The following is a 15,302-nucleotide window of genomic DNA, read 5'->3' on the forward strand; positions in this document are numbered from 1 at the left end:
GATGTTAGTTAGGATCAGCTAGTGCATGTACAAGACAGCAGCCTGCTACAGAGCAGGGGCAATCTCACCTGTTCCAGCTTTCTGGTCCTCTCCCCCATTCCATGGGAGAGTCTCAACTAAATCAACCCAAACAGTCTGGCAGGCTATGCTTTAATTTCCTGGGTGAACCCAGAATTTCAGTGTCCACTGGCAGCAGGTCCTTTCCACTTCACAAGGTAGTAGGTAGGTAAACAGACCAAGTTTGGCAGTCTGGACTGCAGATTACTGCTTTTTCTTGTCCATGCCACGGTTTAACAGGCCATATCCTTTGTAAACTTTGGGGATTACTCTGTTTGAATGCTTCACTTCTATATAAGACTTATTTGTTTTACTTCCTCCCTCCCTCTATCCTACATTCTTGGTTATCCTAGTCCCTGTCTCTTCCCACTATACCAGGTAGCAGTGACGCAGTTGCGCTGCTGTGCTAGTATGTGGATCTGATTTCCAGAACGAGAAGCTGCTGGTCATTCCTGAATTAAGGTGAACCTACTGGGCAATTTACTTATACAGTTGGTGATTTTCATTCAGTTCTGAATGAAAATGTTGGTCAAATGTTTGGTCAAATGTTTAATTTCTCAGTAAGATTTGTGCATGTAAGAGATATCATGATATCTCTTGTTGGTAAGAAGTTCAGGTTTCACTGCCATGGTTTTTTTTTTCAGCCCAGCATGGTGCCCTTTTCCAAATAAGTACTGAAGGTGCACACAATTTGATAAGATTCATGAGACAATCCAGAAGCACATTTGTATGATAAACCTGTGAGTTATTCTATGATAATCCAGACACACAGCCATGATGAAGCTTGCATTGTCATCAAAATCTTCAAGAGTACAATCACTATGCTCAGAAATGCCTGTGCACATTTACAGTGAAAGCATGTTTGGAGGCTACTGTGTTCAAACAACTAAGTGAAAGCTTTTATCTTTTTACATACAAAAGAAGAGATGCTGGGGAAAAAACAAGAGACAAGCTTCAAATAAATCCACAAGCTAGAAAAGGCAGACATGAAAAGGCAAGGATCCCTAAACAGCTGGTTACATATTATTGCTACATGTAAATGCAAGAGTTAAAATGGTGTAAAGATGAACTGTTACTTGCATAGAGAAGAGAAAAATTACACCTAAAGCCTACAAAGTATAGATTATGTCAACAAATACTTCAGGTTTGCCCCCTATTCTCCTCCCTAACCTCCTCCCCTTCTTCCAGAGTGCTCCCTGTCCATTTAGTTACACTTGACACCCTATTTGTTACCTTGTGTTATTCCACTCCCCTATTTCCCCTGATAGGTTTATGGTATGCTAGTCCCACCTTAGACCCCTCCCCAGTTTTACCCTCATTGGTTAGTGTTCCTACCCCCCCCCCCCCCCCCCACCCCCGCCACGCTGCGGACTTTCTGTATAAAACCTTCTGTTTGCCCTCCCAAGTTGGTCTTGGGGCTCCATTTTCTCCAGCTAATAAACCCACTGTGGAACACCCCAAGCTCCATGTCGTCGTTATCTGTCCCTGCGCCGGACCAGGCAATAGCTGGGAATTGCAGAGCTCGCAGGCAGACGGTCGCGTCCCTGCCGCATCCGCCCAACACGCCCCGCTTGGCGCGCGCTGCAACAACTCCTCACCCAAATTTCCACCAGGGCACATGATGCTTCTGCTCTAATTTACCAGGGAAGAAATAGAAGGGACAAATGAGAAGCAACAGAGGAGATGCATCAGGAGACACACCCATCGAAAGGATGTTCTCCACACCGGAGCAGGGAGAGTCCCAAAGGTGCTGAGGCCCATGGAGTACCCATGTCGGGGCACAGAATTTTCTCTCTCTGTCCTCCTTCTCCCATGTAACTGAGACCTATGGCAATTCATCATAGCAGGAAAACAAACAGTGAGAGCAGCAGAATAAAGCCCTGTACATGCCCTGACATCTCACACCACCTGTTGCCTAACCAAAGGAATTTGGATTGTCCATGAGATGTGCATTGGGAGAACAAGGATAAATTAGACTAGGAATGGGGAAAGAATGGTGTATGACAGAAGATGAGTTTGGAAAAGGGGAAGGAAAGGCATAATTTCCCCCTTTAATTAAAGGGGGAAATTATTATTAATTAAATTTCCCCCTTTAATTAATCACTTTAATTAAAGTGATTATTTTCCTCCACAATCAAACATCAGAAGTTTGTGATTGATGATCACAAAAGAGAAAGAAAACCCCTGAGTTTAGCCTGTTTTGCACACAGCAGGGTATCAGTCCTTAAACCTGTGGAATGATACAGAAGTAAAAAAGTTGCCTGTACAAACAAGAAAAATACCCTGCTTGTAATTGGAGGATCAGTCTAGAGCACCAACTATGTTTCATGATAAATAAAGTTAATAGCTCCCTATTAGCTGGTAGATGTTTATATGACATGAGAGTAATATAATGCTAAAGGAAATTAAGGCAATGTCATATGCCCAAGAAGCTTTCAGCAGAGTATTTTACAGATATGACACATGAAAGTATGAATGAACTGTGGTATCTTTAACCTTTAAATCTGAGAAGCAAGGTTCAGTTTATGTACCAGCTTCAGTCACAGGTTTTCTTTATAAATTAAAAAAACCCAACAAACCTCAAAACAAAACACAGCCCGTAAAACACAGATAACTCCTCAGCAGTTCACACTCCTTTAAACAGGCCTCTGTTTGTTTTCTTTTTTACATATTAGCACAAAAGCTCAAAAGTTTTACTTCTACTTGATCTACACATGCACAGCAAGTCTTACCTGGCTACTGAGCCAACTAAAACATTCACCATGGAGTCAACATAGATTTTGCCTCTGGATTCACTATCTGCCTTGGAAAAGGTGTTCAAAGAGCAAATATTTAATTTTGTGTGTGTACCATGAATAGGCTTGAAGTGGCAAGTGAAGGAGAGGGAACACACTGTGAGGACAGTCATTGGCCTGCTTCCTCTGGTCCTTCTGGTGGTGATTTTTAGAACTGAAGGAACAGAACACTCTCCAACATGACAAAGGTAGAACAGTGAAGCCAAAACTACAATATCTTTAGAAAAGACGTTTAACCACTTGGAATCCAAACCTTTCCAACACAAACAGTTGTTTCCTACAATATGCAACTTCTGAACCCTTAAAATTCTGCATCCTCCTACCATAACCAATCCAACCAAACAGACAGCATATGAGAATAATGAGAATAAATGGCCTCAGAGCTTGGTGATGCAGCCAAGGGATAACAGAGAGATAACATCCATGGATTTACCTTCCACAGCCAAGAAGTACTTTTTATGACTACCAGAACTGTATTGTCAATGCAAACCTCTAAATGGGAACCTGGACTGTATTAGTTAAACATGGCAAAAGGCAACATAGCTTTTTCAGTATTTGAAATTGATCCAGCAGCTCCTTTACAAAAACTTGTCCAGGAATCTGAAAAAGTGAAGCTAAGAGCCACATCCAAATATTGAGAAGCCTGTAGGCTTCTGTAATTTTGCACTGATTAACTGAATATCCCATGCCATTTACCAAATTACCATCTGAAAGACATGCATTTGTCAATTAACTAGCCCACTTAATGAAGATTTATCAGTCCAAATTGAGAGAAATCTCTTACATCAACAAATGGATGAAAAGATAGTACACATTTAAGGGAAACTAGTTTATTCTCAAATCCCAGATTTTCAAGCCAAGAACTGTCTTTCGTATAATCTCTCTTAATTATTCATACAACTAAATAATATTACAGTAATTAATAGAAGTGGCAAATATGAAAACTAAAATATAAAAATATTAAGTGGAGACCTTGCTAGAAGTAAATGAGAACAACTGTACATGCCTCGTAAGAATGCTAATCAAATAAACTGTTCCAATCCACTGTTAGGACAGTTATCAACATGATGACAACATGCTGAGGATGTCTTAGTGAGGACCTGGGACCCTGCACTCATGGTAGCAGGGCAAGGATGTAAGAGTCATCTCTAATCATAATCCCTATGAGCTTCCCTAATGTGAGAACACAAACTTATATACAACATCTTTGGACACCAACAGAAAGAGGAATCTAAAAGTCTCTAGAAAAGTAACTGAATTTAAAAATAAAGGCAGAAATTATTTCTGAGCATTTATTGAAGTTAAAAGCAAAAATGTATATATTACAAAAATACACAGGAGCCTATGGTCAAATGGTTTTTAGAGACTATCTTTAGATAAAAACTAGCAATGAACACTAATGCTCTAAAATATTTTCCAACTATTCTTTATTAACATCACTATCTCCATCTGAAGAACAAATGACAGAGGATAACATTTGCGGAACTTGAAGGTCCTTGTCCTCTGTCATACTTAAAAGCTTCACTACTTTCAAAAGTTCAGGTGATACACTTCTAAATGTTTACAAAAAGTAATCAATAAAAGATGTTAAGAACTAAGAGTTTAACAGAAACACTTAGAACATTGCTATGTATCACAAGATTCAGTAATAGAATAAGTTTTTGAGGTTTCTTAAAAGTTTTATCACAATTTTGATGGAAAAAGAGAAAAAAAGAAAATAAGCAAACTGTATGACAAAAGATTTCTACACACGTCACAAGTGTATTTGTCCAGAATGATGCATTAACTCAGACATCTTTTCATAATTTGCAACTTTTAGCAAGAAGAAAGAAGCTTGGGACTCCACAATTTCTATAAAGACCACATTACTAGACAGTCTGAGTCTACACAGTAACTTCCACAAGACCTTTACAAACTACCATGTCTAAAACCATAGTCACAAATACTCAGAGCAGCTATCAGCCAAAATTTTAATATTAACTTCATGCCAGCTTCTCCGACCAAAATACTTTGTATGGCATCACTTGTTAAAGGAATAAGAAATCAGAAAGCACTCTTCAAAACCAAAAAATATTTAGCCACATCTAACAAGTGCACCTGGATAACTAATCCTAAAGACTGCAGATACTCTTCATCTCACTGTGCTGCCAGCACTCAAATTTGACCAAGAACGTACAAGCCACTCAGCTTTCCAAATCAACTGATAGACATAAGGCTGTACCTAAGTGCACAAAGGTATGCAAAGTGCATCCTTCTTCCCACCAAAACACCAGTAAGAATTTCAGTGATGTCTGAAATACAGTGTGATAGTGTTGGAAAAATCTTACAGCATTGCTGCATCTTACATAGATCTTACAATATTTCCAACAGTGTCTCTAAAAATCAAGGTGAAATGTGCTTTGCGTATGCACAGCATGTTTAAAATACATCTATTTTTAGTTTCTGGTTATAGAGAATTGCTAAAATTGCTAAACAAACATAGGGCTTAAAATACAAAAATACAATTATTGCAAGATGGACAGATTTCATCGTTAATGGAAGTATCTCTATTAAGCATTTATTCAGAATGATGGTTTGGTGATACAAACTTCCAGAAGTCCCTAATATTTTTTTTTTGACTGCAAATAATTTGATTATATTTTATTTATTATGCATTGTTAAGCAAATAGTCACAAAAAAATTTCACTTATTCCATGTCTTGATTTGATACTTATGCTTCTTTTCAATACACCATCTTAATGAATATCCTTTTCTGCCTCTTGGCTCATTGAGACACTGGAATTTATTTGGGTGGATTGGCAAAATAATGTATTTAAATAGTAAGTAGACAGGTTAGTATACAATGGGAAGCTCAACAAAAGATGTAACAAAAGATTAAAAGCAAAAAACTTTGTTTTATTGTGATACCTGTTTTTTGAGTATCTACTTCAATTACAGATATTTACTTTTTATACAGATTACAGATGTATACTTTTTATTTTTACACAAGAAGATCACAACAATGAGGGGACGTTTCAGAAGAACTAAGGAAGCATTTACTAATGAGCTTGGTTCCTATACAAGTAGTAACCCTAATCTTAGTATCAACAACTCTCTTCAGACTGGTAGTTCACCTCAAAGCCTCTCAAAAATCCCTTCACACATGACAAAACTTCTGTGCAGTTTTCAGCAGTCATCTTTCTGCTCTAAAAGGAGTATCACCTCTCTAAGTGCCTGAAGGATTTCTGCCATCTCAGCAACAAACTGAAGTGTTCCAGCTCCACTATGCACCTGGATAACATGAGCAAGGAATCTCAGATTGGCTGCCAACAGTTTAGCTCCATTCTGCTTATTCCTACCAAGTATTTTTGAATTATACTCTAAACATCAAGACAAGCAGTAGGACACAGACCTAACAGAAGACACAAGAAGGTGCACAAGAAACAGTACAGCCAAGAAGAAGCAAAATGCAGTATTCAACCCACTTATTCACCTTAAATGTTCATGGTTCAGTAGACTGAAATTATATGACTGCTCTACATGGGCACAAATGGAATACTCATTAGCATTATTCTCAATTAAGAGATATCTGCTTTAGGATTGATCACTACAAGGATGAAGAATGAAGACCATATATAAGCTCCACCCTCTTATAAGATTTTTCCCTAAATCTTCCCTCCTGCAACACTGAGAATGAAAGGCTAATTTATCAGTATATAAAGCCACTTCCAACTACACAGGCATGCATTAACTGCTACGGGGATAGTAAAAAAAAAATTTGCTTCAAAAAACCCGACAAAATTTCAAAAATTAATTAAGAATATCTTAGTAATAATAGAATAATATTCTATATGACAGCAGATATGACATACAGAAGCTCCTAAATCAACCTCTGAAGTGGCTGAATCAATTTTGCTCCACAAAGAAGAAAATACCTTCTCTCTGCATTATGAAAAAAAACCCTAAGTCTCTGAAGTAGCAGCCTAAGACCATGCCTTCTGGTACTTAATTATTTTCAACTCAGGATCATCACGTACCAAAATCAGATGTCATAATTTTTCGTAAGATTTGACTCCTACACATCCAGTTCTATCTTCTTGTGCCATAGGAAGACGTTCACAATAAATAGTCCCAACACCTTAATATTTTCTAGCATCCTTGTCAGCCATGACCATGTCGGAGCACCTTTCCTGCTACAGTCCCATCATTCAGTTGCATGACAAATTGCCAATCAAAGTCCATTGAAAGCTGAGCCTGTACTGAGGCTGAGCCACCAGACAGGAGACCTGTGGAAACAACGCTGTTGCATACTCAGTATCTGCCCAATCAAGCAGTCTGACAGTGCCTAACAGCTTTAATTGTCTTAAAGTGAATACATCATTCCACTTCACCTTAGTTTGAACCAACTCAAAATCTGCTTATCTTAACAAAAGAATCATTCTTCCTGAGCTTTCATCACCTCCCTGCTGCGTTTTCAGCACCACAAAGCTAGGAAAGTCTGTCCCAAGCCGGTGAACCCATTCATCACTTTCTCCTAAAAGTAATTAGTTGCAACCTTCAAGATGCCAGAAATTGAGAACTGTGGACTACAACACTCAGATAAACACAATTTACAAAGCTCTCGGAGCACTGAGATGCCAGAATGTTCTCCAGAAGTCCTAGAACTTGTATACTGTTGGTGTGAGAGACACGAGACAGCAAACATCCCAACCCTCTGCCTGTCCAGTTTTCACTGTACCAACATTTACAGGTCATGTTAATCCACCTGTCTCAGCATCCTTCCAGAGTCAGACATCCTACATGTCAGATGATAAAAGATCCAAAGTGCAGAGTCGTCACACTGAAACTAGCAGTTGACAGAGGCATCTCTGACTGCACTCACTGATGGTCAACACATTATTGGAGAAGGTTTTTCTCTAAGAGGATGATTAGCTGAGGTTCTCGCTGCATCCCTTTGTAAGAGCACAGACCCCGTTATCCTTAACACCCAAAACAGCCATCAGGACTGGTGCTAAGGCTTGTGATATTAAACATACTAAAAAAACTATTGAAAATTTTAGTTTCACAGGCACCACATTCAAACACAACAAGGTCTCCTTTGCAGCACCAGGTTTCACAAAAACACTGTGGCACATGTGAGAAGTCTGCCTAACAGTATTAAAGTACTGACTTCAAAATGTCAGTACATCTCTCAGGTAAAAAAATCCCTGAAGCTGTTTGTACCCAAGATCTGTCACAGCTGGTGATGATGGTTTATTTCTTAATAAAATTGGAAATATGCCAAAAGCTCTGTGAACTACTGAGAACCATGAGGATGCAAGGAAACATTAAGTCACTGAAGTGTGCAGTATATCTTAAAAAAAAAACAGAAAAGACAGACTCCGATCTAGAACAAATTGTAAATTAGTGTTAAACTCAGCCCATTGATTAAGTACAAAATCTAAGAGAAAAAAGGGGTGGGTTCATCATGTGCAGACTTGCCTCGACTACTGAAAATACTTAGTATTCTTGCAACTTGTCTGCTAGGTAAAGTTGTATTAAGACAATTATTGGAGAAAATGATGTAACACATTATTATTATGTAACTTACTCATAGGAGATACAAACTCTTGGAAGGTCATAAACCTAACCCACAGTCTAGCTTCTCAGAATGCTACACTGTATTAATTTCTTTATTGGGCACTGATCAGACAAAGGAATGTGCTAACACTCCATAACCCCTTCATTTATGAGTACAGAATCACAGAATCAAAAAGGCTGGAAAAGACTTCCAAGTCCAACCTCGACTGAGTAACATCACAGTCTCTTATCACACCACATCACAAAGTGCCACCTCTACTCCTTTTTTGGACACTTCTAAGGAAGATGACTCCGCCTTAAGATTCAGTGCCCCTGACAGGTCACAGCTATGCCATTTTGGACAAAGAACTACTCCGCAAGGAGGAGGCAATTACAGGTGACAGCTATCCCTGCTGATATTAGCAACTCAAAGCTTCCATCACAGTAGGAAGCCATTACATTAAACACTGCCCAACACAGAACAATTTATACATAACTTATTTAGTTATTTTTTATTAATAAATATTTTGCTGCTCTCTTATATATAATTATTATCACATATAATTAAGTATATATTTCATCATGATATAGTTATATTACATATAGAAGTGATACTTGGTAGTACTTATATTGTTCATAAATAATCGATAATTTTTATAACATTCAGAAATAATTCTATTTATTAAAATGTAAAACAGGTATTTATTATATCACGTCTATATGTAAAAAATAGAATTTACATGCTAGAAAACTAAGTGCAAATTATACCGGATAAAGAATCTAAAATTAATTTTTTTAATCAGAACAAATTAGTACAGAAATTCAGAGCTGATTTTCCTCCGCATTTCACATGGCAAAACATGCAGGCAGCTAACAGATTTATGGCATTTACTACTCGCTCAGAAAACGAAACCATGACAGAAACGGGCGATGCCTACTGGCAGCGCCAGCAAACTACTGCAAACAGCCCGTTCAAGGAAAACAAATTCCACCTCCCCGAGCTGTGAAGATGGAGTAAGTTTCGTTCCGCGTTACGACAGAGAAAGAGAACCGAAAGGACACACGACAGGGCAAAGGCGCCGCCAGACACGGTATTTAAACGGCAGCCACCGCTGCGTTCGGGAAACGGCGCTCATCGCCAACACCTTGGACAGCAGAAACAGAGGCACAGAACCTTTTGGGCTGGAAGAGATGCCGAGACCCCCGAGCCGGCGCTGCGACCGAGCGCCAACCGCTGCGTCAGCTACAAACGCCCTGCGGAGCGCGGCACCGCGCCCTCCGCCGCCGCTCCCCGCGCGGGGGCGCTCGGGGCCGCCCGCAGCCTGCCCGCCCGCCGCCAGGGGCTGCTCCCGCCGCCGCCCCGCACCGGCCTCTCGGGGAAGGGGAGAAAGGCGACGGCGACGGGGCGGCCGCGGTCTCTCCTCCAAGGCCGCCCACCTATCCCGGCGACAAAGTTCGCGGGCAGGCGGCGGGAGCGGCGGCCCCCGAGCAGGCTGTGACACCCCCGCCCCGGCCGCCCCGCAGCCCCGCAGGCACGGACCCTCGCTCGTGGAACACCGCCACCGCCGCGCCCGCCATGCCGCGTACCTGGCAGACGGCGCTGCGGAAAGCGCGGTAGCTGTCCGTGCCGTAGCTGAGCACTTTCTCGTCCGGGTCCGCCTGCTCTCGCCGTCGGTCGAAGAGGAACACGGTGCGGTCCCCGTTGCCGCGAGGGGTCAGCAGCGCCGGCCTGCGAGGTGAGCGACCGCTCCCCGCCGCTGCTGCCATGTTGGGGAGCGGAGGAGACTGAAACCGTCCCTCAGCGATGGCGGCAGCGACGGCTCCTGCTACCGGCCCCGCCAGCGCCCCCGCCCGGCAAAAGCCGTCCCGGCCGGGGAAGCAGGAGGCGGAGCCGGCACGGAAGCCGGGGAAGGAGGCGCCGTGGAGCCCCGGAAGGAGACGATGGGAGGGAGGGAAAGAGAGGGAGAGCGACGGCTGCGCTGCTGGCCGTGCGGTGTGGTGCGAGGGGGCGCTGGGCAGGCGGGTGGGGAGCGCCTGGAAACAAAAGCGCCGCTCCGGCACCGCGACCTCGGAATGAGTCAGCGCCCCCCGCCTCGCGCCACTTCCGCCGCCGGGTGCGGCAGGAGCGGGATGGGGATGGGGATGGGGATGGGAATGGGGATGGGGATGGGGATGGGGATGGGGATGGGGATGGGGATCGGGATGGGGATGGGGATGGGGATCGGGATGGGGATGGGGATCGGAATCATCGCCGCAGGGAGCGCGGGCGGGCTGGGCCATGGGAGCGCGCAGTGCGGCCGCCGGCCGGTGCGCGCGGTGCGGGCGGGCTCGGGACCCGCGGCGGGAGCGGTGCGGGCGGGCGCGCTGCTGCCACCGCCGGGCGCGGGCAGCGGCCAGGGAGGGACCACAGGTGTGAAGTCCCGGTTCATCTGCTTTAAAACAAAGCGGCCAGACCGGATCCCAACAGTGTTGTTCTACGTAATCACGGAATCTCAGAAACAGTCAGGTTGGAAGGGACCGCAGTCGGTCACCTGGTCAAATCGCTGCTCAGACAGGGCCATCCCAGAGCAAAGAATTGTGCCCAGATGGTTCTTGAGTGTCTCCAGTGATGGAGACTCCACAGGGCAATCTATTCCAGTCCACAGTCACCTACACAATAAAGTTCTTCCTCATGTTCAGGTGGAGCTTCCTATTTATCCATTTCTGCCCGTTGCCCCTTGTCCTACTGTTTAGAACCATTGAGGAGGGCCTGGCTCCATCCTCCTGGGAGGCTGAACAGGCCCAAATCTCTCATCCTGTCCTTGTAAGAGAGGTGCTCCAGTCCCTTCATTGTCTTTGTTGCCCTCCACTATATCCACTGCAGGATCTCCATATCTTGTACTGAGGAGCCCAGAACTGGACATGGAACACCAATTGTGGCCCCATTAGGGATAAGTAGAGGGGCAGGATAACCTTCCTTGACCTGTTAGTGATGCTCTCTTCCTAATCCCAGGATCCCATTTGCCATCTTGGCCACAAGGGTACTGCTTGCTCATGGACAGCTCGTTGACCACCAGGACCACCAGATCCTTCTTTGCAGAGCTACTTTCCAGCAGGGTGACTCCCAGTTTGTACTGGTGCAGAAGGTTATTCTTCCCATGCCAGAACCTGTGTATAGCTTGGCTGAATTTCAGAATGTTCTTTGTCCATCTTTCCACCCTGTTGTGGTCCTTCTGAAGGGCAGCACAGTCCTCTGGAGTATCAGCCACTCCTCCCAACTTTGTGTCATCAGTTACCTTGCCAAGGAGGCCTCTGTCCCTTCATCCAAGTCATTGATGGACAAGTTAAACAGTACTGGACCCAGTATTGACTTTTGGGGGACAACACTAATGACTCCAACTATATCCTGTGCCACTGGTCATGATCTGGGATCTGCCAGTCACCCAGTTCTCCGTCCACCCCACTGTCCACTCATTCAACCCTGACAAAAGTGTAGCTGCTTCTGTTTCAAGGAGTCTTGGTTTTGAGGAAAGGATTGTGATGGCATATAAGGGAGGTTTGTAAATCAGTAAAGGTGACAAACAAGTAACAAAAAAATCTTGCCTTTTGTACACTTCCAAGGACTGGGATTCTACCACTTTCCTAGGCAGCTTTTTCCAGTGCTTAACCACCCCTTCAGTGAAGAAAGTCTTCCCGATTTCCAGCCTCTCCTGGCACAACTTGAGGCTATATTCTCTTGTCCTGCCACTTGTATTTTGGGAGAAGTGACTGACCCCCAGCTGGCTACACCCTCCTTTCAGGTGGTTGTAGAGAGAGATAAGACTACCCTGAGCCTCCTTTTCTCCAGGCTAACAACTCCAGCACCCTCAGCTGTTCCTCACAAGATATGTTTCAGACCCTTCACCAGCTCCATTGCCCTTCTCTGGACATGCTCCAGCATCTCAATGTCCTTTGTGTAGTGAGGGGCCCAAACTGAACACAGGATTTGAGGTGTGGCCTCACCAGTGCCCAGTACACGATAGACTGCCCTGCTGGCCACACTTTTGCTCATCCAGGCCAGGATGCCACTGGCCTTCTTGGGCACTTGGGCACACCCTGGCTCATGTTCAGCTGCTGCCAACCAACACCCCCAGGTCTTTTTCCTCTGTGCAGCTTTCCAGTGACTCTTCCCCAGGCCTCTAGCACTGCCTGGGGCTGTGGCCCAAGGGCAGGATCCAGCACTTGGCCTTGTTGAACCTTAGAGCATTGACCTCAGCCCATCAATCCAGCCTATTCAGATCTCTCTGCAGAGTCTTCTTCCCCTCCAGCAGATCAACAGTTCTGCACATTGGGGTGCAAAGCAGCTGAGGGTTCGCTTGATCACCTGGGCTGTCAATGAAGATACTAAACAGGACAGGCCCCAGCACTGAGACCTGCAGGACACCACTTGTGACTGGCCATTGTCTGGACATAGCTCCACCATTCTCTGAGCCCAGTTAGACTACAAGAAAGCAAATTGCATAGTGGAACTGAGCATTGTGGAGTTTTGTGAGAATAAAGAACCTATGTATTGACCAGTTAAGAGAGGAAGGGTCTCTTGAGAGTTGTTATATAGGCTGTGACTCTGAGCCCCTCTAAATGATGACTTGGTGCAATTTGGAAGAATGTGTCAAACCTTGTTACTTTATGAGTTCATCAAACAAAATTTTGTTTTACAGTGTACTTAAGACAGCACTTCCATTTTGTAATGCTAAGTGCTTTGGGAAAAAAACTTGATGAACTATTTAATCTAGTTTCAAAATTAATATTGCAAGGAGGAAGGGATGTTTCTACCTGAAATGCAGGCACTTAATTTACATGAAAATAAATTCCTCACCTTTCAGCCTGTTTCCAAGCTGGTTTCTTTAAATCACTTTAAACCACTCTTTAGGGCCTGCAGTTGCAAAGTTTTCATTTTGCAGTGCCAAGTACTTTGTTCTTGAACAACTGAGTAATCATTTTCATCCTCGTGGAAAATAATTTCTTTTCTGGAAAAAGGAATTTATATTCACCTACTGTATTTTAAGGTCAGATATCATGTTATTTTTCAAAATTAATAGTAACAGTAGAGTAACCAAAAATTTGTTCATCTTGCCATTTGATATTTCAGACGATGCTCAGGAAAGTGGGGTTATTTTGTGTATGTGTGCAAGGATGTATTTATTGTTATATCCTGCATGTATTTAATTTTTTTTTCATTAAAGGAATAAGTTAAGTACCTGATTTATTTTTTTTTTAATCAAGGACAAATATTAGCTAAATTTCAGCACTGGACATTTTTAGATAGCAAATATTTTGTATACACATAATGAAAATTGCTGTGTCTTCATTAGAAGAAAGTGCACAGCCTCTCTAGTAGCTTGTTGCAGTGGCACAGTCTGTTGAGTGATACTGGATGCTACTGCCTACATATGCTTTGTAGATGCAATGCTACCAATTCCAAATGATCAAAAAAAAAAAAAAATGCTGTTCCTCCTTAAGGTAACAAAGGTTTTATAGAAGAGTTGGCATCTTGGATTTGGAGCTCTACGGACCTTTGACCTTGCCTGTTAGAAAAAGTACCTTAGTGAGAACCCCTGATGTGTGAAACAAAAGAACATCATTATTTGAACCACTGAGGTGTGAAACAATAGCATCACTATTCAGAAAACCAAGTCATCTGAGAGACAGAAACCAAATCATAGAATTAAACAATGAATTATCATCATAACATGAAAACTAAGGTAGATAAGGAGAAATGGGCCACTGAAGTGCTATCTAGTAATTTTATTTGCTTCTCAGGAACTTGACAAAAATTAGTGAGGAAATAAAGTGACAAAATTTGTGAAATACAATCCACTTAGTCAAGTTGAGAGGTCCGTAAACACAGTCCATGGTTCTGAAATACTTTAGTGATGTGATGAGAGATTAAATTAAAATTTAAAAATTGAAGGTAACTGAGAAAGAGATGGCGAAGAAGGGGAAGGCACAACAAACCATTAGTTCAACCTCCAGTGGTCCAAATTAAGTCTGTCAGCTGGGCTTTGTGAGTAAAACTCATTTAAATTCTCACTGTTCATTGTGTACTTCATTAAGAAAAATATCAAGTGACACACTTGTTAAAATCCAGTAGAAATAAAGGCTCTGATCACTACAGATAGGCTATAAATAGTTGTGGAAAGCATGCCTAAGATGACTGGGATTTTCAAACTAAGAAAGTATTATGGTTAAAAGTATAAAAATAGGAAAGATAATCAAGACCTATCTCTCAAAGCAAGAAGGAACATGGAGTTCTATTAAGAAACATGCAGAACTGACAGGAAGATCTATTCTTCATAAAATACTTGATTGAGCTATGAAGTATGAGAATGAATAATTTAGTGAAGTTTAAAACAATTTTTTTCTTCCTATGAATAGAAAAGAGATAAAGGACTAGAAAAATTAAGAATGAAATTATTCCCAGAAGACATACAAATCACATACTTGGCCTTAGAATAAAATATCCAAATATTACTGAGTAGGAAGAGTTTAAGTTGGAAAGCAAGTTATTCCATATCTGATCATTGTAGTGTTTTGCACTATTTTCCAAAGACGTATTTGGAAGGAGGATACTACACTAGATGGATACGTGTAGGATTCAGCCTGTCAGTTCTCCTAGGATTGTCATGTAACTATTTGAGGGAAACCATGGCAATAGCAGGCAACTTCTCTGAAAAGCTCAGCAAGAAGCTGCTCCCAGCAAGAAGCTCTTGTCATTCACCTCTGACAAGGGCAAATGAATGCAGCCAAATATTCAGTGGTCATGAAATATGTTTGATGGCAATCCACTGCACCTTGTGAGTCCCAGAGTCAACTTTCTCATGGGAAATTAAAAAGGATGTACCAACCCTTAAAAACTTTCTCCATCTGTAGACAAAGAAACGTGAATTATTCTTG

The 15,302-nt window shown here is 42.5% G+C and overlaps 1 protein-coding gene across 4 annotated transcripts in view; it reads right to left on the minus strand.

Annotated features, from left to right (window-relative positions):
- The window catches only part of SMCHD1 (structural maintenance of chromosomes flexible hinge domain containing 1), a 68,336-nt gene extending 58,176 nt beyond the window's left edge, over window positions 1–10,160 (minus strand). For 2 of the 4 annotated variants that reach the window (XM_085571973.1, XM_021551571.4), the window contains exon 1: window positions 9,978–10,160. Coding sequence is in view for 1 of the 4 variants with exons in the window: in XM_021551571.4 (XP_021407246.3) it covers window positions 9,978–10,157 (180 nt within the window). In the remaining 3 variants the exon portion in view is untranslated. Of the gene's footprint in view, window positions 1–9,564; window positions 9,651–9,977 lie in introns of those variants that run through there. The other 2 variants (XM_085571974.1, XM_085571972.1) reach the window with 1 other exon arrangement.
- Window positions 10,161–15,302: the final 5,142 nt, after the last annotated feature.

This window comes from Lonchura striata, chromosome 2, assembly GCF_050655825.1.
Source record: "Lonchura striata isolate lonStrDom1 chromosome 2, ASM5065582v1, whole genome shotgun sequence".
Lineage (NCBI taxonomy): Eukaryota > Metazoa > Chordata > Aves > Passeriformes > Estrildidae > Lonchura > Lonchura striata.